We start from the raw sequence: 23,224 nt of genomic DNA on the forward strand, positions 1-23,224 counted from the left end.
ATCGAGACCATCTTGGCTAACCCGGTGAAACCCCGTCTCTACTAAAAAATACAAAAAACTAGCCAGGCGAGGTGGCGGGCACCTGTAGTCCCAGCTACTCGGGAGGCTGAGGCAGGAGAATGACGTAAACCCGGGAGGCAGAGCTTACAGTGAGCTGAGATCCGGCCACTGCACTCCAGCCTGGGCGGCAGAGCGAGACTCCGTTTCAAACAAAAAAAAAAAAAAAAAGAAAGAAAGGACAGTCTCTTCAGTAAATGGTACTGGGAAAACTGGATATACCCATGCAGAAGAACAAAACTAGACCCCAACTCTCACCATATACAAAAATCAAATAAAAGTGGATTAAAGGCTTAAATCTAAAACCTCAAGCTATGAAACTACTAAAAGAAAACACTGAGGAAAGTCTCCAGGACACTGAACTAGGCTAAGATTTCTTCAATACCCCACAAGCACAGGCAACCAAAGCAAAATGGACGAATGGGATTACATCAAGTTAAAAATCTTCTGCACAGCAAAGGAAACAATCAACAAAATGAAGAGATATCCCACAGAATGGGAAAAACTATTTCCTATAACAACTCTATAGGAAAATAAAATCTAATAATCCAATTAAGAAATGGACCAAAGATCTGAACAGACATTTCTCAAAAGAACACATGCAAATGGCAAACAGGCATATGAAAAGGTGCTCAACATCACTGATCATCAGAGAAATGCAAATTAAAACTACAACGAGATATCATCTCACCCCATTTAAAATGAATTGTATCCAAAAGACAGGCAATAATAAATGCTGGCAAGGATGTGGAGAAAAGGGAACCCTTATACGCTATTGGTGGAAATGTAAATTAGTACATTCACTATGGAGAACAGTTTGGAACTTCCTCAAAAACTAAAAATGTAACTACCATATGATCCAGCAATCCCATTGCTAGGTATATACCTGAAATAAAGAAAATCAGTATATTCAAGAGACATCTGCACTCCCAGATTTGCTGCAGCACTGTTCACAATAGCCAAGATTTGGAAGCAACCCAAGTGTCTGTCAACAGATGAATGGATAATGAAAATATGATACACACACACACACACACACACAATGGAATACTATTAAGCCATTAAAAAGAATGACTTGGCACCTGTAACAACATGGATGGAACTAGAAGTCATTAGGTTAAGTCAAAGAGGCCAGGCACAGAAAGACAAACTTTGCATCTTCTCACTTATTTGTGGAAGCTAAAAATTAATACCATTGAACTAATGGAGATAGAAAGTAGAAGGATAATTACTAGAGGCTCAGGAGGGTAGTGTGGGGCAGATAGTTAATGGGTACCAAAAAATAGTTATAAAAACTGAATAAGATCTAGTATTTGATAATGCAATAGGCTGACTATAGTCAATAATAATTTCATTGTACATTTTAAAATAACTCAGAGAGGATAATTAGATTGTTTGTAAGAGAAAGAATAAATGTTTGAAGTGAGGAATACCTCATTTACCCTGACAAATATTATACACTATACGCCCATATCAAAATAAGCTATATACTCCATAAATATATACACCTACTATGCATCCACAAAAATTAAAAATTTAAAAAAGATGGTACTCAGTAATCAAGGATAATAAAAATCGCGTAAATTTTTTAAAAAGTTAACTCAAAAAGGATAAAAGACCTAAATGTAAGACTTAAAGCTATAAAATTCTTAAAAGAAAGCACAGGACAAAAGTTTAACACCACTGGATCTAGCATAAGACACCAAAGGCATAGGCAACAACAACAAAAACGGACAAATTGGACTTCATGAAAACTTTTAAAAATTGTACATCAAAAGACACTATCTTAGCCAGGTATGGAGGTGCATGACTATAGTCCCAGCTACTCAGGAGGCTGAGGTGGGAGGACTGCTTGAGCCCAAGAAGCAGAGGTTGCAGTGAGCCAAGATCACAGCACTACACTTCAGCCTGGGCGACAGAATGAGACCCCGTCTCAAAAAAAAAAGAAAGAGAGAGAGAGAGAGACTATCAACAGAATTGAAAAGCAACCCATTGAATGGGAGAAAATAGTTACAAATCATATATCTGATAAGGGGTTCATATCCAGAATAGACAGAGAACTCCTAAAACTCAACAATAAAAAACAATCCAATTCAAAAATGGACAAAAGACTTGAACAGATTATTTCTCCAATGAAGATAAAGAAATAACCAAACTAACCACATAAAAAGAGCCTCAACGTTACAAATCATTAGGGAAGTGCATATCAAAACTACAGTGAGATACCATATTCATTTGATAGGATGGCTACTACTTAAAAAAAGAACAGGAAGTGTTGGCAAAAATGTGGAGAACTTGTGCACTGTTGGTGGAAATGTAAAATGGTACAACTGCTGTGGAAAACACTATGGTGGTTCCTCAAAAAATCAAAACTATAGATTTTCATTTTTTATAAGATCCAGCAATTATACTTCTGAGTATATACCCAAAAGTACTGAAACCAGGATCCCAGATAGATATTTGTACACCTGTGTTGAAATAGCTCTTTGAACACAGAGAGATATTTTGCCTTCATATTTTAGCATTCACAATAGCTAAACTCATGAAGGCAACCTAAGCGTCTTTCAATAGATGAACGGATAAGCAAAATATTATATATCCATATAGTAGAATAATAGCCTTAAAAAGGAAGGAAATTCTACATTATGCACAACATGGATGCACCTTGAGGACATTACACTAAGTGATCTAAGGCATCACAAAAGGACAAATATTGTATGATTCTACTTATACGAGGTACTTAGAGTAGTCAAAATCATGAAGACAGAAAGTAGAATGGTGGTTGCCAGGAACCAGAGGGAGTAATAAATAGGGAGTTGTTGTTTAAGAGGAAAGAGTTTAGGTTTTACAAGATGAAAAGAATTGAGATGGATGGTAAAGATGGTTGCAAAACAATGTGAAAGTACTTAATGCCACTGGACTGTACTTAAAAATGATGAAGATGATACATTTTATGTTATGCATATTTTACCACAATTTTTAAAAAACCTTCAGGGACAAGCATTTCAAGAAGGAATAGATATTAAAAACTATTAAAAGTTGCTCAGAATCAAAGAAGATGAGAAGAGGTGATTAGATCTGAGGATTACTGCTCTCCAGCAACTTGCATGAAAGTAGTTTTAGTAGAGTGATGGGGCAGAAGCTAGGTTATATTAGGCTGACTACACATGAGAGCTGAGACTATGATGGCCACAAATACTTATCAATATTAAAACTGTAATAGTTAACATTTATTGAATGCCTACTCTCAGATAATGTTCTGAATATTTGAAACACACTACTTTAACAAAATTTACAATTCTCTAAGGTAAATGATTCTCATTTTACCACTGAAGAACTGAGATTCAGAAAGGTTATTAAAGTACAGTAGTCCCCCCTTATCCGAGGTTTCGCTTTCCTCAGTTTCAATTACCCATGGTCAACCAAAGTCCAAAAACATAAGTGGAAAATTCCAGAAGTAAGTAATTCATATGTTTTAGATTTCACACCATTCTGAGTAGCATGTAGTATATCCACGTTATACAGGATACCCACCCATTAGTCCCTTAGTAGTTAATTCAGTTACCAGATCAACTGCCACAGTATTTTTTTGCAGTGCTTATATTCAAGTAACCATTACTTTACTCAGTAATGGCCTCAAAGTACGAGAGTGGTGATTCTGGCATATTGTTTTAATTGTTCTATTTTATTATTAATTGTTGTTAATCTCTTACACTACCTAATTTATTAAACTTTATCATAGGTATGTACGTATAGAAACAATCATAGTATTAATATGGAGTTCAGTATTATCCATGGTTTTAGGCATCCACTGGGGGTCTTGGAAAGTATCCCCTGTGGATAAGGGGGGGACTACTGTACCTTGCCCAATAACTGCCAAGTATTGCTCATTCTATAATCCATGCTTCTTTGAGAAAGACAACAAAATAGCCCACCAATTTGAAGTGCCATCTTACTTTTTAAAATTTACCTCTTACTTTGGGCCTCTCAATTTTCCAATATTTCCCCTTTTATTTCCAAGACTTTTCTATACCATTAGATTTGTATATCTGGTGGACCCTAGCCTCTGAAATAACACCACCTTCCACCTCCCAGTGATTTTTACCTCTACAATATTCTACTGATTATACAGGTTAGCCCTGTACAGGTAAAGCTAACCCTGTAGAGGTTAGCCTTGTATCTGTACAATCAGAATATTGTACAAATAACAGAGTACGACTTCCAAGGCTAGGTCATAAAAGATACTGTGGTGTTCATCTAGTTCTCTCTTAGTTCACCCACTCTGGGGTAAGCTAGCCATGAAAAAATTCAAGCAGTCCTAAGCAGAGGTCGAAGTGGTGAAGAACTGAGGCCTTTTGAAAAGCCAGCACAAATTGCAAACCATTTGAGTGAGTCAGCCTAGAATTGGATCCTCCAGACCAGTCAAGCCTTGAGATGACTGCAGCCCCAGCTAACATCTTGACTGCAATCTCACAAAATACTGAGCCAGAATTACCCAGGTAAGCAGCTCCAAAACTCATGCTACACAGAAACTGTGTAAGACAATAAATGTTTATTATTGTTTTAAGCCACTAAGTTTTGAGGTAATCTGCTAACCAGTCATAGATAATTAATACATCAGGCTAGATTTGAAAAATACTTTATACCACAAAATTTACATGTTATTACATCACATGCGACATCTTTGGTTTGTCTTGATCAAAGTAGCTAACATCTTTATTTCTTATAAAAAGTATGGAAAGGAAAACTATTACAATTTCAAATAAGTGATTTATTTAACCATAATAAAATAACATTCCCATATGTCAAAGCTACCAACACTGTAATTTAACTTCCACTAAATGCTCTTGGAAAGTCACACGGACACACTCCTGGGCTGGAGGCTGGAGCAGATCAGACAGAAGACTAAGTCATCATCTTCTTTTTCTACCAATCCTATTCTGATGATATAATAGAGCTGATGATTAACAAAATGCTCTCTTCTAAAAATTAAATCTATATAGCTCATTCTTACATGATTGTGGTAATAGCTGTAAATTCTCTGAGGGCAGAGAGCAATGTCATTTCAACCTTTTTTTTTTTTTGAGACGAAGTCTTGCTCTGTCTCCTAGGCTGGAGTGCAATGGCGCCATCTCGGCTACTGCAACCTCCATCTCCCAGGTTAAAGCAATTCTCCTGCCTCAGCCTCCCAAGTAGTTGGGATTACAGGCACCCGCCACCACGCCCGGCTAATTTTTGTATTTTTAGTAGAGACGGGGTTTCACCATGTTGACCAGGCTGGTCTCAAACTCCAGACCTCATGTGATCCACGTGCCTCAGCCTCACAAAGTGCTGAAATTACAGGCATGAGCCACCGCACCCGGCCTGTCACTTCAACTTTTATAGGCCACAGGATTTAGTACAGTTCAAAATATGTTTGTAAACTGCACAGGCTTTGTATTGCATGATCTAAATGTCTAAAATCAGCGCATCAGTTAATTTAAGTGTCAGCTATTGTTATTTTTATTGAATTAGTTTACAGCATTTCCAGTTTCATGAAACATCAAAATGCAAAGTCCTTTTTCATTTGTAGAACCAAAATGACCCAGAATATCATTTCTTTCTTTTTTTTTTTCTTTTTTTTTTTTTTTTGAGATAAGAGTCTCACTCTGTCACCCAGGCTGGAGCGCAGTGGCGCAATCTCGGCTCACTGCAACCTCCACTTCCTGGGTTCAAGCGATTCTCGTGCCTCAGCCTCTGGAGTAGCTGGGATTACAGACATGCACCATCATATCTGGCTCATTTTGTATTTTTAGTAGAGATGGGGTTTCACCACGTTGGGCCAGGCTGGTCTCAAACTCCCACCTCAGGTGATCCGCCCACCTTGGCCTTCCAAAATGCTGAAATTACAGGTGTAAGCCACGGGGCCCAGCCTGGCTAGTGCTGTATTCTAAAGCTTACCTACTCAGACAGTCACCAAGGCTGCTTTCCTTAGAACGCAACGAAGAAAAATGACAATGACAAAACCTACAGTAGTTAAGCGCCTGGCCTAGTTTGATAATAAAATATAGTCATGCACAGCATAATGATGTTTTGGTCAACAACAGACCACATATACAACAGTGGTCCCATAAGATTATAATAGAACTGAAAAATTCCTATTGCCTTAGTAAAGTCACAGCTGTTGTAGCCATCATAACGTTAAAGCACAATTTTTATGAATTTAGTGTAGCCTAACTGTACAGTGTTTACATAAAATCTATAGTAGTGTACATCAGGAGGTGAGCAGTGGGCAAGTAAGCAAGGGAAGTTTCATCCGTATTTACAGCAGCTCCCCATTGCTCAAATTACGGCCAGAGCTCTGCAGATCAGCAGCCCCATTAGAGTCTTACAGGAGGGTGAACCATATTGTGAACTGCACATGTGAGGGATCTAGGTTGCTGCTCCTTATGAGAATCTAATGTCTGATGATCTGAGGTGGAGCTGAGGCAGTGATGCTAGTGCTGTGAAGCAGCTGCAAATACAGATTAACATTAGCAGAGAGGTTTGACTGCACAGAGACCATAATAAATCAATTGCTTACAGACTCATATCAAAACCCTACCAGTGAGTGGTAAGTGACAATTAAGCTGCACCTTGTGGCAGGCTTTATAGCAGCAAGGGGATTGATGTACATCAATTGTACAGCTGCATCTGGTGGCAGGCTTTAAGTCAGAATCCGACACTTACTTCAGTCTGCACATGGCCCACCCATTATTTTATTTACTACTTCCATCCACACTTCTTTCCTGCACTGCACACGTCTCAGTCATAGTTTTGGTAGGCCCACAAGCTAACCCTAGCCAAAATGAGTAAAAAACAAATGTGAGCAGAGAGCTTCTTTGAAAAGGGGAAAAGACCCAATGATGAGACAGCAGATGATTCTAAGACTGTCAACAAAAAGAAAGCTGCATTTAAAAGAAAATACCAAGGCTCCTACTTAAATAATGGGTCCATTGCAACAGGTGATTCACATTCTCCAAGCCAGCTTTGTGTATGTGGTGACCAGCTATCCAAGAAAGCCATGAAACCTTCAAAACTGCTTCATCACATGGAGACCAAGCACCCTGCATTAAAAGACAAGTCTTTTTCGAAAGAAAAAAAAAAGCAAAAAACAAAACACGAACATGAAGAACAGAAGCAGTTATTGAAAGCCACCACTTCATCAAATGTGTCTGCACTGACAGCATCATTGTTAGTGGCTAACTGCAATGATAAAGCTAAGAAGCCCTTTACTATTGGTGAAGAGTTGATCGTGTCTGCTGCTGAGGACATTTGTCATGACCTTTAAGGAGAGGCTGCAGTTCGAAAGGTGGCACGTATTCCTCTTTTGGCTTGCACTGTAACTAGACGAATGGATGAAATAGCAGAGGATACACAATTGTTAACATTAATGGGAACCATGGTATGGAATCCAGGTTGACAAGTCTACCGATGTTGACAATAAGGCAACAATGCCTGTTTTTGTGTTACATGTTTTCAGGAGGATATGCATAAGGATATGTTATGTGCACTTTTGTTGCCAACCAACACCACAGCTGCAGAACTATTCAAGTTTTTGAATGATTACATATCAGGAAAACTGAATTGGCCATTTTGTGTTGGTATATGCATGGACAGAGCAGCTGCCATGACTGCACGGCTTTCTGGTTTCACTACTCAGGTCAAAGAGGTCACTTCTGAATGTCGAGTCTATGCACTGTGTCATCCATAGAGAAATGCTGGCTAGCTGAAAAATGTCGCCTGAACAATATTTTGCAAGATGTGACTAAAATTATTAACATTAAAGTACATGCCCTTATCTCACATCTGTTTGCACAGCTCTGTGAGGAGATGGATGCAGAGCACACACATCTTCTCTCAGCAAGAGGCCTTTCTAAAGGTAGATCACTGGCGAGAGTTTCTTAGTTACAAGAGCCGCTCCAGAGATTTCAGAAAAACAGTCACCACTAGCAGCACATTTCTGTGACACAGAATGGTTTGGAAAACTTGTGTGACACATTCAACCTGCTCAACAAACTCAATCTGTCACTTCGGGAGAGATGGACAACTGTGTTCAAGTCTGCAGATAAAGTAGCTGCATTCAAAGCCAAACTGGAATTATGGGGGCGACAAGTGAACACTGAGATTTCTGACATGTTTCAAACATAGCAGAGATTCTGAAAGAGACTCAGCCAGGGCCTTCTTTCTCCCAGCTGGTGCATGATCACCTATCTCAGCTTTCAAAACAGTTTAAGCATTACCTCCCAACCACAAAAGACCCCCAAACTGGGAAAGAATGGATCCGCAACCTATTTGCGAATAAACCAGGTGAATCGGCTTTGTCCGTGCTAGAACAACTGCTTGAGATCACAAATGACAGTGGACTTAAAAGTCTGTCTGAGACAACTTCAAATTTCCATATATTCTGGATTCAACTCAAGGCAGAATATCCTGAGATTGTCACAAAAGCACTGAAAAGCCTGCTTCCATTTCCAACTTCCTATCTTTGTGAAGCAGGTTTTCTGCAGTGACAGCAACCAAAACCAGATTACGAAGTAGACTGAACATAAGCAACACACTTTGTGTGTCACTGTCTCCCCTCAGTCCCAGATGGGACCATCTAGTTGCAGGAAAACAAGCTCTGCCTCCCACTGATTCTACATTATGTTGAGCTGTATAATTATTTCATTATATACTACAATGTAAATATAATAAAAATAAAGTGCACAATAAATGTAACATGCTTGAATCATCCCAAAACCATTCCCTCTCCCCTTTGTATGTGGAAAAACTGTCTTCCACAAAACCGGTCCCTGGTGCCAAAAAGGTTGCGAACCACTGGCCTACAACATATAGGCCAGGTGTTTTATATACATAATATCTCAACATCACAATCACTGAGAAAGATATTTCCACTGTTTTACAGATAGAATCTAAGGCTCAGAGAGGTCTTATATCTAATGAACAATGAGACCAAAATTCAAATTAGTCTGTTGGAATCTAACTAAACTCTAAACTTCACATACAATAGATCAGAAGATAGATACAAACTTAAAAAAACAGTCACAGACCAGTATCAGTAGTATTGACGTTATCTTTAAAAAAAAATACATAAGTAAGTAAATCAGAAGAGGGAGAGGTCAGCGTTAAAAGTATAGGAAAAGGAAAGTCTCAAAACAATGGCAGCACATACAAGCATAATCCAGGAAGAAGACAACCCTAACCGAGGACCTGACCCATTTAAACACTATGGGACGCTGGCCTAACAGCATTAAATAAATGCACCATTAATTCTCTCTTTCTAATTATAGTATATAAACAGCCAGCCACCTTCTAGTTATTATGTATCTCCTTTCACAGCTTGGTAGCAGGAAAAACGTATTTTAGCCTGGAATGTGAACGTTAGGTACATTTCTCATTGTAAATTAGTAATTTGGCACCCACATGTTTATACATCACTCCCACGTGAGCTTAATATCATTCAATCAATCAGTTATATACTATTGCCCAAGCCCCATCAAACCAGAGTTACAGAAAAGACCAAATTCTGATGAGAACCTGGGCCACACTGAATCCACCACGGTAAAGACATTCTCAGAGGCTTCTTGGCAGCCAGTCAAATGGTGTTCCCAAGCAACACAGTGACCTCAAATGCACCTTCTACTTGAACTCCATCAGTGAAAGTCCTAATATTTCTACCAAATTTCAAATCCACTCTTCTTCTTGAATCCTCTTCCTATCTCAATAAAACCACAGAGCATCCATAGTGATAAAAAAATGGAATTTGGAGTAAGGCAGACCTAGGTTCATTATCTTAACTCCACCATTAACTAGCTGTTTGACTTTGGACAATTACTTAAATATAAGACTCTATTTTCATATAAAACGTGCTAAACACCTATGTCAACAGGCCTGTTGTAAGGATCACGAGATAATTCATTCAACAAATATGTGAGTTGCTAAATGTGACAGACACACTGTGCTAGATGATGGACACCGACAACTATCTACTACTCTGCCTGACAAATAGTAGGCATTCGGTGAATGTTATGTTACTACTATTGTATTTCATCAAATCTAGAATGCCACTAATAATAACATACACCATTATTTTATGTGCTTCTAAGAATGGAAAAATATCTGCCAATTAAACTATGGCATAGCATTAATTATAAGACATACCCTGACATACCCTGATTTCAGATGTTAAAATGCGAAAAAACCACATATTAAAATTGATTAAATAAGGTATTAATTCAAGCCTTCATTATCTTTGGCTATGCTGTTTGGTTTTCCTGTCTTTGGTCTTGCACTCTCCAAAGTATCCTCCAAGATCTAGATTACACACCTCACTTTAAACTAACCCCTCTCCCAATCTCTTATTTAAAATCCTTCATGCTTCACACCAGGAAAATGTTTAAACTTCTTAGAATGGTATTACAGGCCCTTCACCCTTTCATCCCTCCCAGCTCACCTTCTCAACTTCACCTTACCAGCTCTTCAACAGATCTAACTAAACCAGATTGCATTAACTATGTTTGGATACTTCCACTCATCTTTGCCTCTGTTCTCTATTGCTCTAACTGCCTAGACTTCCCCAGGTGCCCTTTCCCCTCTTCACTATGTGTTAAAATCATACTCAATCTCTAGTACCCAGTTCAAACACCACCTCTGTAGATCTTTCCAAGATAAATGTCTTTGCGCTCTAGGGCAAAATCAATTGGTCATTCCTCTATAACATAATCACCGTATATACTGTGATTAGGAGACCACCCAAATTAAGAACTCCTCTAAGGCAGGAACTAAGGCTTACCTATTATATTGCCTGACAGCAAAATACCAAGAATTCAGTGTCTGAAATATCTGTGTCATACCTGTGTCTGAATTCTGGTTCGACCACTCCCTAGCTACATGACCTTTGGCAATCTGCTTAATCTCAGACTCAGTATCTTCTTATAACGGGGATAACAAAACCTACCTTAGAAGGTAAGGATTAAATGTAAAATGCCTGGCACACTAGAGCACTCAACAAACATGAGTTGTTGTTATTATCGTCATTATTGTTTTACTATTTAAAAAAAAAAAAAGAAGACGGGACACTCATGTATACTTAGTAAACTGGTTTCATTCATATTCTTTTCTTCTCTACCCATATATGCTCTGACTTTGGCTTGGCAATTTGGGTTACAGGTGGAGGATATACTCTTCATGTACAGGTAACACGTGTAACCTGTGCTAACATTCAAATACAGGTATGTTACAGAGGAACAAGGTCAATCCATTTCTAAATCTTCCTGAGTCTTGCTTCCTGAGTCGTGCTAACATTCAAATACAGGTATGTTACAGAGGAACAAGGCCAATCCATTTCTAAACCTTCCTGAGTCTTGCTTTCATTGTTACCTGACCCCTCAAGCCTCCCCATTAATTCCTCGGTCCTATCTCCTCACTCAAGATAGGTTTCCACTTGTGACCATACGTAAATAGGGCAATGCCTAACTTTCTTGTTGTTGGGTAAATAATAACATCATTAATTTACCCAGTTTTTTAATTGGCATTCGCAAGAACTATTTCAGGTTAATGGGATCTAATGGATTAGATACAGATAAATGTATTAATGCAGAGTATCTGAGTAATCATTAGTAAGAACATTTAAATCCCTACTGACTCTTACAAAGAAACTTCATTCTTAAAATTTAAAAGCAATGTTTATATAGCAATGATAAGCCTTAACAAGGTACAGCAGTAAGCAGAAGGCCAATATTCTTACATCAGGCTCTGCCATCAGCCAGTTGTGAGACTGACCAGGTATCTTGGCATCTCTGCTCTTAATTTATTCATTTGTAAAACAGAGAGGTTGAGAAGGTCTCTTTCAACTCTAAAAAGGATTAAAAATTAAATTTTCACTAGAAAATTGAAAAGAACCAAAATCAGATATCCACTAAAAACACAAGCAACTCACTTAAGCCATTCAGACATACTTAAGAATACACATGCAGTAGGCCGGGTGCGGTGGCTCAAGCCTGTAATCCCAGCACTTTGGGAGGCCGAGACGGGCGGATCACGAGGTCAGGAGATCGAGACCATCCTGGCTAACATGGTGAAACCCCGTCTCTATTAAGAAATACAAAAAACTAGCCGGGCGAGGTGGCGGGCGTCTGTAGTCCCAGCTACTCGGGAGGCCGAGGCCGGAGAATGGCGTGAACCCGGGAGGCGGAGCTTGCAGTGAGCTGAGATCCGGCCACCGCACCCCAGCCCGGGCAACAAAAAAAAAAAAAAAAAAAAAAAAAGAATACACATGCAAACTTCACCTCAATTTTAAAAGTGAATATACAGACACAGTCTATAACTGAGATGAATACAAGTTATAAGAGAACTAATTTACCTCACAGCCACATAATTGTTCTCACCTGGTTTTCTTAATCTATACAAAAAGGTTAAGTGGGATTTATTAAGATAAGAAAAATATTAGCGAAAAATCAACAAAGCCATTTTCCATGAAAACCTATACTGGACCAATCTGGAGAACAAGCTTTGAGTCTTATTTTCCCAGTCAAAACTAATATTAGTCAATCATTATTTAGCATTGTTGAGCTCTGCAGAAGAAATAATTCTAATAGGAAATTTATTGCTCTTACTATGTGCCAGGCATTGTTCTAAACACTTTTCATATTTTTAACTCATTTAATCCTCATAACAATCCCATAAGTACTATTATTATCCCTGTTTTACAGATGAGGAAACTGAAGCACAAAAAGGTTAACTGACTTGCCTGAAGTCACTCAACTAGTCAGGTGGTGAAGCTGGAATATAAACGCAGGCAGACTGGCTTCAGAGTTTTTCCTCTCTATGTGTTATTAATATACTAGCATATTAAATAAAATAATGAGCAATAAAATGAATCAGGGTGATTGTGTTAACTCAGCTACAAACCAAACCATATAACCTGAATCATTTAACCTCTTTTCCCATTTGGGTAAAAAAGGAAGTTGAGCTAAATAATCTTTAAAGTTCCTTGCAAGTCTAACATTCCATGATTTATGATCCAGAAGCCAAACACTAAAACTGTGGCATAGCAAACAGCTGTCCACTTTTGTCCTCCTCTTTTTACCCTTATCACCTTATCTCCTTACCGTTTTCTTCTGATTCATCTTCCTAAGTTCCTTTATTTACCAGCTGGCTGTCCAGTAATAGTTACACTGATAACCTTGAGGGAAATATAATTTAACAGAGGTGAACACTATCTCACAGACCACACTCTACTATCTCCAAACTATGCAGACTAAGACCTGGGACTAAAAATAGACCAGCCATTACTTCACTGGGCTGTAGAAAGGTCAGTGGTGCCTGAGAACAGGTCAGACCAGACCTAAGTGTATGTATGTATAAGTGGATGGATTTATTCATTTTTCATAAAACAGTAGGATATAGGAATGAAGAGCATGGGCTCTTACAATCTCCACAGTTAGCTATCCACAATTACTATCAACATAATCAGTTACCTAATGGCTCCAAGATTCAGTCTCCCCCATCTAGAAACAGAGCCAATAACCTACGCTGTAAGAGGTGTTTTCACAGAGCTTACCACAGCGCCTGATACAGTAAGCACTCAAAAAATAACAGCTGCTGTTATTGCCACTACTACCATCATTGTTGTTATTTACAATTTCCATATAAAAGCAAAAGCTCCACAGTCTGATTTGATTTGATTTCAAATTCTGGTTCCATTTACTTACTAAGCATATAGCCTTAAGCAAATTACTGATCTCTCTAAGCCTGGGTTTCCTCATCAGTAAAATGGAGATAATATATCATCTATCTTAGAAAACTGTTGTGAACATTGAGATAACATATGTAAAACAGCTGACACCTGGTTCCTAACTGCTCAATAAATGTTAATTCCTTTCTCCTTAATGACAAGCTTACCACACTTCTGCTAATTCAATTTAAAGAAAGGAAAGTAGAATTATGAGATCCAGGGAAGCCAACTTTCTTTTCTCTATTGTCCTGGCTGTGGGGCAGATACCAGACACTCCTCAACCACGGGACTCCTTTATCCTCTTCCATGTTTGATAAGACTAGAGAACCTTTTTTTCAGGCTATCTTCAAACTTCTAATACAGCATATGTATCAATGTACACTGGAATCCTCAATAACTGGTAAGAGTTTCAAGTGGTCCTGAGACCAAAAAGTTTGAGAACCACTACTCCAAGGTACAAAAAAAGCCCACAAAGCACATGGATTACTCCATGAATTACAACTTTACCAAATTTAGCCTAAATAAGTAACTCACACAAAAATAACCTAAAAACTTCCCACTTTATGATTAAATTTCAGTCCTTCAATCTTCAAAAAAATCACTTGTTCACTAGTTATTTATGAACAGTCAATGATAGAACTGGATTTTAGGATTTATATCTGATTTCTAGTCCAAGGTCTTTCTAATACAGCAGGTCATCCTCAATTAATAAGAGATGACTATGTTTTCTTAATCAATATATTAAGCCTCTTGTTACAGAGATTATGAAAATGTTATGTTTACAGTAGATTAATTATATTTTCCTTTGACTCCCTAGCAAACAAACAATTTTTAAAGAGTTTTAGTTTTTTGTGTTTTTTTTTTTCAGACAGTGTCTCACTCTGTCACCCACGTTGGAGAGCAGTGCTGCTATCTCAGCTCACTACAGCCTCTGCCTCCCGGGTTCAAGCAAGTTTTGTGCCTCAGCCTCCCAAGTAGCAGGCACATGCCACTACACCCAGCTAATTTTTGTATTTTTAGTAGAAATGGGGTTTCACCATGTTGGCCAGGCTGGTCTCGAACTCCTGATCTCAGGCGATCTGCCAGCCTTGGCCTCCCAAAGTACTGGGATTACAGGTGTGAGCCACCATGCTCAGCCTAATTTTTAAAAGATTTTCTGATCAGTCCCTATACATACCACACTTGCTTGGTGATGGGAAGAAATAGATGACTAAATATCAGTCTGAGTAAACAACTAAGACTTTAAAGGCATATAACTTAAGTTAAAAAAGTAATCCAAATTTATACAAAAGTATAAAGTAATACAAGACTTATTTGTATTACAAAAGTAATACAAATTTATACAAAAGTAATTTGTAACCATGTTACAAATTTATAACCATGTTTCAAGTCCTCAATCTTCAGTCTTCCCTTTCTATACCATTTTTTTAATTTTAAAAATACTATGTTGACTGAAATACAAAACCAAACACACACACACACACAAATTTGGTGTATGTGTGTTTTGGTTTTTTTCTGCTATTTTTAAGGTACTGAAAGCTAGCATTTAATGACAAATCAGCCTATACCAAGGAAGACTTCTACAAACTTGTGGAATGAACGAATGATTTGTAAGGTATTTGTTCATGAGCTTTCTCTGCTGGCTTCTTTTAGCATTTACTAGAAAAGGAAAGACCTGAAAAGGCAAATACACTGGGCAGGAACCCTGTTGAATTCTGACACTCTCTCATTCCCAAAGGCCAGCTCAATACCAGGCAACCCACAAACCAGCTGTGGTTAATCTGTACAAGTTGGGCAAACTTTCCAAACTTTTATTAGGTCAAATCCCTATTTTAAAAAAGCTTTATGTATCTCCAATATATGCATATTTATGTATTAATTATACCCATCTATACCTATGTACAAATGTAAAACAAAACTTCAAAATAGAAGTTTTAAAAAGATGGCAAAAGGATGAAATAATTTCTACCTTTCATTTATGAATAGTACAAAAATATTTTTGATCTAAGAAATTATCAATAACAATGCCTTCAGAACAAAACTGAAAAGTTTCATTATTTTTTTAATCTTCATTAAAAAAACAAAAAAGTTTTTTTAAATAAATAAAATCTTCATTTAACATTTTATGATACAGTATTTCAAAAGTCTGGTTCAAAGTTCAGGATTAATTTGATTTTGAAACTTAATTATAATGGCTATAAACTGAAAAAACAGACCTCACGAAGGCAGAATACTCATAATATAATATATATACTTACAGTCAGGTTCATTGTGACTGACAGTAGATGTAAAACCTTACTTCAAAGAGTTAGCTTAGGCCAGGAGTGGTGGCTCATGCCTGTAATCTCAGCACTTTGGGAGGATGAGGTGGGCGGATCATTTGAGAATAGGAGTTCGAGACCAGCCTGGCCAACATGGTGAAGCTCCGTCTCTACTAAAAATACAAAAATTAGCTGGGTGTAGGGGTGCGCGCCTATAATCCCAGCTACTTGGGAAGCTGAGGCACAAGAATGGCTTGAACCTGGGAGACGGAGGTTGCAGTGAGCTGAGATCAGGCCACTGCACTCCAGCCTGAGTGACAGAGCAAGACTCTGTCTCCGGAAAAAAAAAAAAAAAAAAAAGCATTAATTTAACAATTTTTACATTTTTGGCAAACTTCTTGTCAAGTTTACTAAAGTGTCATTGTTTTTATCTGTAATTTGGCTGCCAAAAAGCTAGTACTAGAAGGAGAAATCTCAGCTCTGTTGTCATTTTCTTGTTGTTCACTTGTGCTTGCATTATTGGTATTACTGTTACGGAATCTTTACAGGAGTCTTTTTAAGACATGTCCTTACTTTTCTTTTCTTTCCTTTTTTTTTTTTTTAACTTGAGACAAAGTCTCACTCGGTTGCCAGGTTGGAATGCAGTGGCACAATCTCAGCTCACTGCAACCTCCGCCTCCCCAATGCAAGCAATTCTCCTGCCTCAGCCTCCCAAGTAGCTGGACTACAGGCATGCACCACCACACCCAGCTAATTTTTGTATTTTTAGTAGAAACGGGGTTTCACCATGTTGGCCAGAATGGTCTCGATTTCTTGACCTCAAGTGATCTGCCTGCCTTGGCCTCCCAAAGAGCTGGGATTACAGGTGTGAGCTACTGTGTCTGGCCCCCTTACTTTTCTAATACTGTCTTCTCTTACTCCATGGGAGTTTTGGGCACACTCCTTTGAGGCCTACAACTCAAACATACCTGAAATCCCTAACCAGCACACTCAATCATTCTCTTAAATGCTTCCCAGATTAGGACTGAATTTGAAGCTAGGACTAAATTTCCATGGTCACCCCAGGTCAAATAAGATTCTCAGGTTCTTATGATCTTGATTGAATTTGAAGCTAGGACTAAATTTCCATGGTCACCCCAGGTCAAATAAGATTCTCAGGTTCTTATGATCTGGGCCTTCACCCAAAAGCTGATCCAAAACCAACCTTCAGGATAAACGGACAAGTATAATCTTTTCAGGATACTCATGCTAACACACTTAAAGATGATAAAAAATAGTTATAGCTTCCTGTCTTTACAACATTCATTCCACTCAAGAAACATTTGTAAATGCCAACCAACTCATTGACGCAATCATTTACAAGTGTTATCTTAAATACACTATACTATACTTTCATTTACAAAAGTGTCTGAAAGAAAAAGTGTGGTTTGTGCCCCATCGGGTGGCCAAACTGGAAATTTCAAACAAGTTGCAGCAAGGCAAGTTAACTCTACCTAACCAACATAATACCTTTGGGAAACTGAAGCCTGTAACACAAGTGTTCCCATGGGAGAGTTCTATAAATGAAAATTGTAATAATGTTAACGGTAATGTCTCCTTATACTTGAATATAAGGGAAGTGTAGTTCACGCAGAACCTCTCCTTTCCAAAATCCTGCAATAAAAAATGAACTCATCGTCATCCCTTTTTAAGTTAAATATGAGAGTTTCACTGGGTTAACATCTTATTCACAGATCAAAATATCAAAAATTTTTGAAAGGATATTATTAATTTTAAAGGATGCTATTAATAGTCCTGTTAAGTTCTGTCCTCTTCATATATCAAACATAATTAAACCATTAAAAAACACAGAATTTTAGAGCTGGATGAGTCCTTAAATAATATGGGGTTGTGAGCTTAGAAATCAAGTCCAATTCTCTAACATTAAAGAAACTTAAGATGTGTCTTAGCTGAAAGAACAAATGATTTCATCAGGATCACACAGTGTGACCTGACTCTCAATGCTTACACATGCTCAAGAGACATACACATATTCCTAAACAAGTGGCTCAACCCCTCTGAACCTTAGTTTCCTTGCCTGGAAAAACAAGGTAGATAATCTTTAAATTCCCTTTAGCTCCAAAATCCTGTAATTTAGAAACCTTGTTATTTTATTACAAAACAAAGGGTACACTGAAAAGAATCATTCATGGATCCCGAGAAACCAAGGAAACACAAGGCCCTAGGGAAAGTCAGCAGCCTAAGGTACCAAATACATTTGCGTCTTCTGCTAATATTCTGCAAAATATTAACATGGTCATATTAGTCTATTTGGTTGAAACCAGGCTCAGTTAATTTTGATAAATCAATTGCAGAGCTTTAAAATATATAGTCACTAATTCTAAATTTTAAAAAAGCTCTTACAAAGATTTACCAGTGTTCTATTTTATATGCCAAGATTTATACTCAAACAGATTACTGGAAATAGGAATAGTCTCAGCTTGTTTGTGTTTATTCTTTGGAAAAACTACTTACAAATGGATCGAATAGATTTTCTGTATATGGCTTCTCCATGTTGGTCTATTATTTTATGCTTTATTATTCTGCCTATGAAGACTGAATCTATGAACACCACAACTTACTTTTCAATTAAAAAAATAATAATTTTCAGGATATTGATGGGTTATTACCATTAACAATTTTATCAATTCAAGGAATAAAAACCATTAAAAGTTAAATCAAAAACATGACCTAGAATGAACCTTGAAAAGCTCTGGCCCTATATACTTACTTTATGGAAGAAGAACGAGCCCAGGAAAGGCAAAAAAGATTGTCCCCAGGTCTCATGGCTAACATATACAAACACTAGTATTTATTGTATTACCATATATACATATTATATATAATTAAATATGATTATAGATGTAAAACAAAATTTTCAGATTCTAATTCTCTGTTTATTTCAAGTAATATTTAATATAGCAAAATGACACAAAAACCAAAGAAGCTGAACAGTTCATATTGATTCACAACACTAGAAAGCACCCTAGGCTAGAAACCAAGGGTAAAACACCAAAATTTCACCATCAGTGCTTGAAAAACAAACCCCAGCATCTGTTCTACTGATAGTGTTTTAAGAGCATCATCCTCATATGAGAAACTACAGTTTAATTCACTGTGAAAAGGTCCTTTTTCCTCTAGCAAATTTTTATGGATGTCCTTTTTCCCCAAAGTTTTAAACTGCTAAAATTCCTGAACTCTAAAGACTCTCGTTTACATCTCTCTATTACTTTTAAAGGAATAGCACCAACTCTTCGGAAACAACATACAAAACGGAGATTCCAACCCTATAAAATATTCGTTGATTTCAACTTACAAAGAAAAGTGCGCCTTATTTAATTTTGCCTACCAAACGATGAGTTTATCTAGGACAGAAGCCATATAGTAGGAACTCTGCAGAATCAAATTTCAATTATCCGGAATAAATGAATTTTTCAAAACATAAATTTATAACTGGCCTGAGAAAGATAATGCAGACACAACATAATCTCAGGAACTCTGCCCCTCTGTGACCAACCTACAGTAAACATTTAGGAACAGTATCCAAGTGACTATGTGAACGAGGAGCCCAAGAATCACTGCGGTTCCTCCAGCCACAAAAGTGACAACAAATTAAGAGGGTTGCATTTTCAAACTAAATCGTATGCTTCTCCTTCCAGCTTCAGATATTGCAAATTAATACAATTCTATGAAATAGTTAAGTGTTGAAATACCTAAAACGAATCATGGCATACATCCAGCCACTATTACTTCAGCCCAAAGCATTCCATGCTATATAACAAATATAAGATGTGCTTCAGCATGCTCCTGTCCTGTGCCTCTATGAAGAACTGGCAGTGGTGCTGAAAATCACTACTAGAAAGATGAAAGACCAATACCCTTCTTTCAATAAAAACCATCACTTGGACTCTAGCCAAGGTTTTAAAACTGAATGTTATTAGAAACAATAAATCAACTCTGCGGGCTGAAATGGTAGTCCCTTATTTCATTCATTCTTACAAAGCATGGGCACAAAACACTGTAAGAAATTAAGTGACAATAAAGCATTAATAATTCCAGGCCTTTCACTTCTAGCAATAATCAAATACTCTAGGTTGCAAGTGAATTTATTTCACAATATTCAAGATTCTGTTTAACCTACCTGCATCTCTTTCTCTGTCTTCTTCAATTACTACAATGGCTATATGAATAAATACACTCACTGCTATTGCCCAAACATCCCATCACTAAGCTTATATAAAAATCAAATGGAGAACTAAAATAGTTTAATTCATAAAATCTAGCTAGGTTATGTGTGTTCCTATTGATTTTATATTCTTTGTTCCTGCACACAAAATAGATGTGAATTCCTGGAGGTTACAGATAAGTCGGTCTTTCTCTATCCAGCTACTGAGAATTGCCAGCTACTGAGAATAACCTACCGCAATGCTTAAAGCCTCTTAGGTATCTTGTCTTCTGAACATATAAACGGGTTCATTATCTTTATTTTTCCCTGTATTAAGGCAAGATTCCTTATTATCTAACCTTCCAGGAGTGTTAGCACAGAAATTGGGAGGGAATGGGGAGCACGATTCCCGTAATACACAGGTAAGGTATATTGTTTACAATATACTAATTATTTCCCCAGCTAGCAAAAACTTAGCAGAAAATATAAAAATGTAAATAATTCTCTTCACTCCTTCCTCTTCCCTCCATTCCAAAACAAGAGGCAAAAACAAAGATTTCACTACTCTGTAGACTTCATGCAATCAGTAAAGAGTCTTATTATCAAAGCAGAATAGTTGATTACAACGCGTTTACAAAAACTATAACCACTGCCTATGTGATACACACTTAAGTCAAGTTTCAACCCCGTTACAAAGCCTTTGTCAACAGTGGGCAAGAGGGAAAAAGCCGAAGGGCTCTGTGGAATGAAGGAAATCACTGGAGGGGTTTCTCTTGGAAGAGAAGGATTCCTTGGTGAGAGGTGGAAAGAAACAAGACCTAACCTTGGCGAGGGGGCGCTCGCCCAGGGTGAGGACGAGAGGTCAGGGCGAGTAGGGAGAAGGGGATTAGCGCGGAACCGGTGCGACCCGGGGCTGCCCTCGCACCGTGACTCCCCCACCTGCAGCTCACCCTCCCACCGTTCCCCGGCCCCGGCCCGGGGAGCGCCTTTCCTCCCGGCCCTCCGCCTGCATATCCGTTACCCCGGCGGCAGCGGGGCTGCGGGGGAGGGGAAGGACAGCGGATCCCGGAGGCGGCCGGCCGCGGCGGGGATGCCGCAGTGGCTCCCCGCGGCAGCGGGTCAAAGTCTGCCCGGGCACAGGGAGGCAGCCGAAGCGGAAGGCGGCGGTGGACGTCAGGACTGGTGAGATGGTGGCCCCTCCGAGCCCTCCCACACCCCAGCCGCTGCCGGTACCTCATACTGGATGTATTGCTTCCTCCACTCGGGAGTGATGTGCGCGGAGAGGTGCTCGGCGAACTTCATCCTGCCGTTTCCCCCTCACTCCCACTCGGGTCCAGCAGCTACAGGCGGCGGCGGCGGCGGCGGCAACAGCGACTCCGACTCCTCCCCACATGGGCCCCGGCGCGGCGCGGCGCTGCGCTTCTCTCCTCCTCCGCCGCCGCCGAGGTCTCTTCAGAGCCGCCCGCCCGCCATCTTCCTCCTCCTCTCCATAGCCCCGCCCCTCCCCGCCCTCTAGACGTCATCGCCATGGTAACCGCCTACACCGCCCTGACGAAGGGGGTGCTGTAAGGGGTGGGGCTTAGATACGTTTCTTAGGACTCCGCCCCTTGTGGGCCGTACGTGCTGGAGGCACCTCCCCGGACCTCTTCAGTCTGGCTCCTGTTGGCCTACAGCTGCTCTCTACCGCCAGTCTGGGAAGCAGCAGTGTTGTTATTGCAATTAATATTAATACTGTAGCAACAATAATCCACACAAGACGTTTATATTTACAAAGAACTGTGCAAATATTTTTCCATTTTGATATTTATTCTTCATAAAACCCTTAAGAAATGGATCAGCACTAATCCAAACTAAGAAGCTGAAACAGATAGTTCAGAACTAAATGTATTTAAAGGAACAGTATTTTACATACTCTAGGTGCTCAGTAAATGCTCACTGAATTTAATTAAAGACATCGATGACAAAAAGTGTTTGCTATTTCTGAATTTCGATGTAGTTGTCTAGTCCCGGGGCTATCAGAAAGGCCAATAAAAACACCAAGTGCGGGTACCAACTGCACTTGTAAAACTGAGCTTCCTGGGGTTGGGGGTGAGGGTTGGCAGGGAAACCAATGTTGAGAGGAAAGAGAACCCCCTAGAAGTACAGCTCTAAGCCCACCCCAGTAAAACCAGAAACAGGCCCAGCATCCAGGCTGAGCTGTCCCTGGGGAACTTGGGCAGAGCTCACTCACAGAGCTCTGTACTACATTAAATGTGGGAGTGACAGTCTTGGAAGTCCCGATTCAAGACAGAAATCCAGGTCCTGCCCTGGGTGGAAGAGACCTAATAATAATTTATTGAGCACTCACTGTTCCTGTACCAAGTACCATTCTAAACCTCTTACATGTACTTTGTCCCTTAGTTCTAACAGTTTTTTTTTTTTTTTTTTTAGTCTCGTTTTGTTGCCCAGGCTGGAGTGCAGTCACACCATCATGGCTCACTGCAGCCTTGACCTCACAAACTTAAGCAATCCTCCCACCTCAGCCCCCTGAGTAGCTGGGAATACAGCTTGCCACCATGCCCAACTAATTTTTTTGTTTAGTTTTGGGAGAGATGAGGTTCTTGCTATGTTGCCTGGCTGGTCTTGAGCTCCTGAGCTAAAACAGTCCTCCCACCCAGGCCTTCTAAAGTGCTGGAATTACAGGCATGAGCCACCTTGCTCAGCCTAACCCTCACAATTTCGATGAGACTTCAAGATTTACTAAGGAACTACTATGCCTGGAGCAGTATTCTGAGATACCATTCTCTGCTGTCTTTTTTTTTTTCTCCATGTACTTTCCCCCTTTCCCTTCCCCTTTATTCATGCCAATAGGGATTCTGCAATCACTTCCCAGGAGAGGGATGACACAAGATGGAAAATAGGCATAGACTATGAGTCTTTCTGGCTTTTTCTGTATAAAAGCCTTAA

At 39.0% G+C, this 23,224-nt stretch overlaps 1 protein-coding gene across 2 annotated transcripts in view; it reads right to left on the bottom strand.

Annotated features, from left to right (window-relative positions):
* Window positions 1–21,786, bottom strand: part of XPR1 (xenotropic and polytropic retrovirus receptor 1) — a 265,026-nt gene extending 243,240 nt beyond the window's left edge. The window contains exon 1 of one of the 2 annotated variants that reach the window (XM_031658032.1): window positions 21,512–21,786. In XM_031658032.1, coding sequence (XP_031513892.1) covers window positions 21,512–21,580 — 69 coding nt within the window. In that variant the 5' untranslated portion in view covers window positions 21,581–21,786. The remainder of the gene's footprint in view (window positions 1–21,511) is intronic. The other variant, XM_031658034.1, reaches the window with a different exon arrangement.
* Between the last annotated feature and the right edge of the window lie 1,438 nt (window positions 21,787–23,224).

This window comes from Papio anubis, chromosome 1, assembly GCF_008728515.1.
Source record: "Papio anubis isolate 15944 chromosome 1, Panubis1.0, whole genome shotgun sequence".
NCBI classification, from domain to species: domain Eukaryota; kingdom Metazoa; phylum Chordata; class Mammalia; order Primates; family Cercopithecidae; genus Papio; species Papio anubis.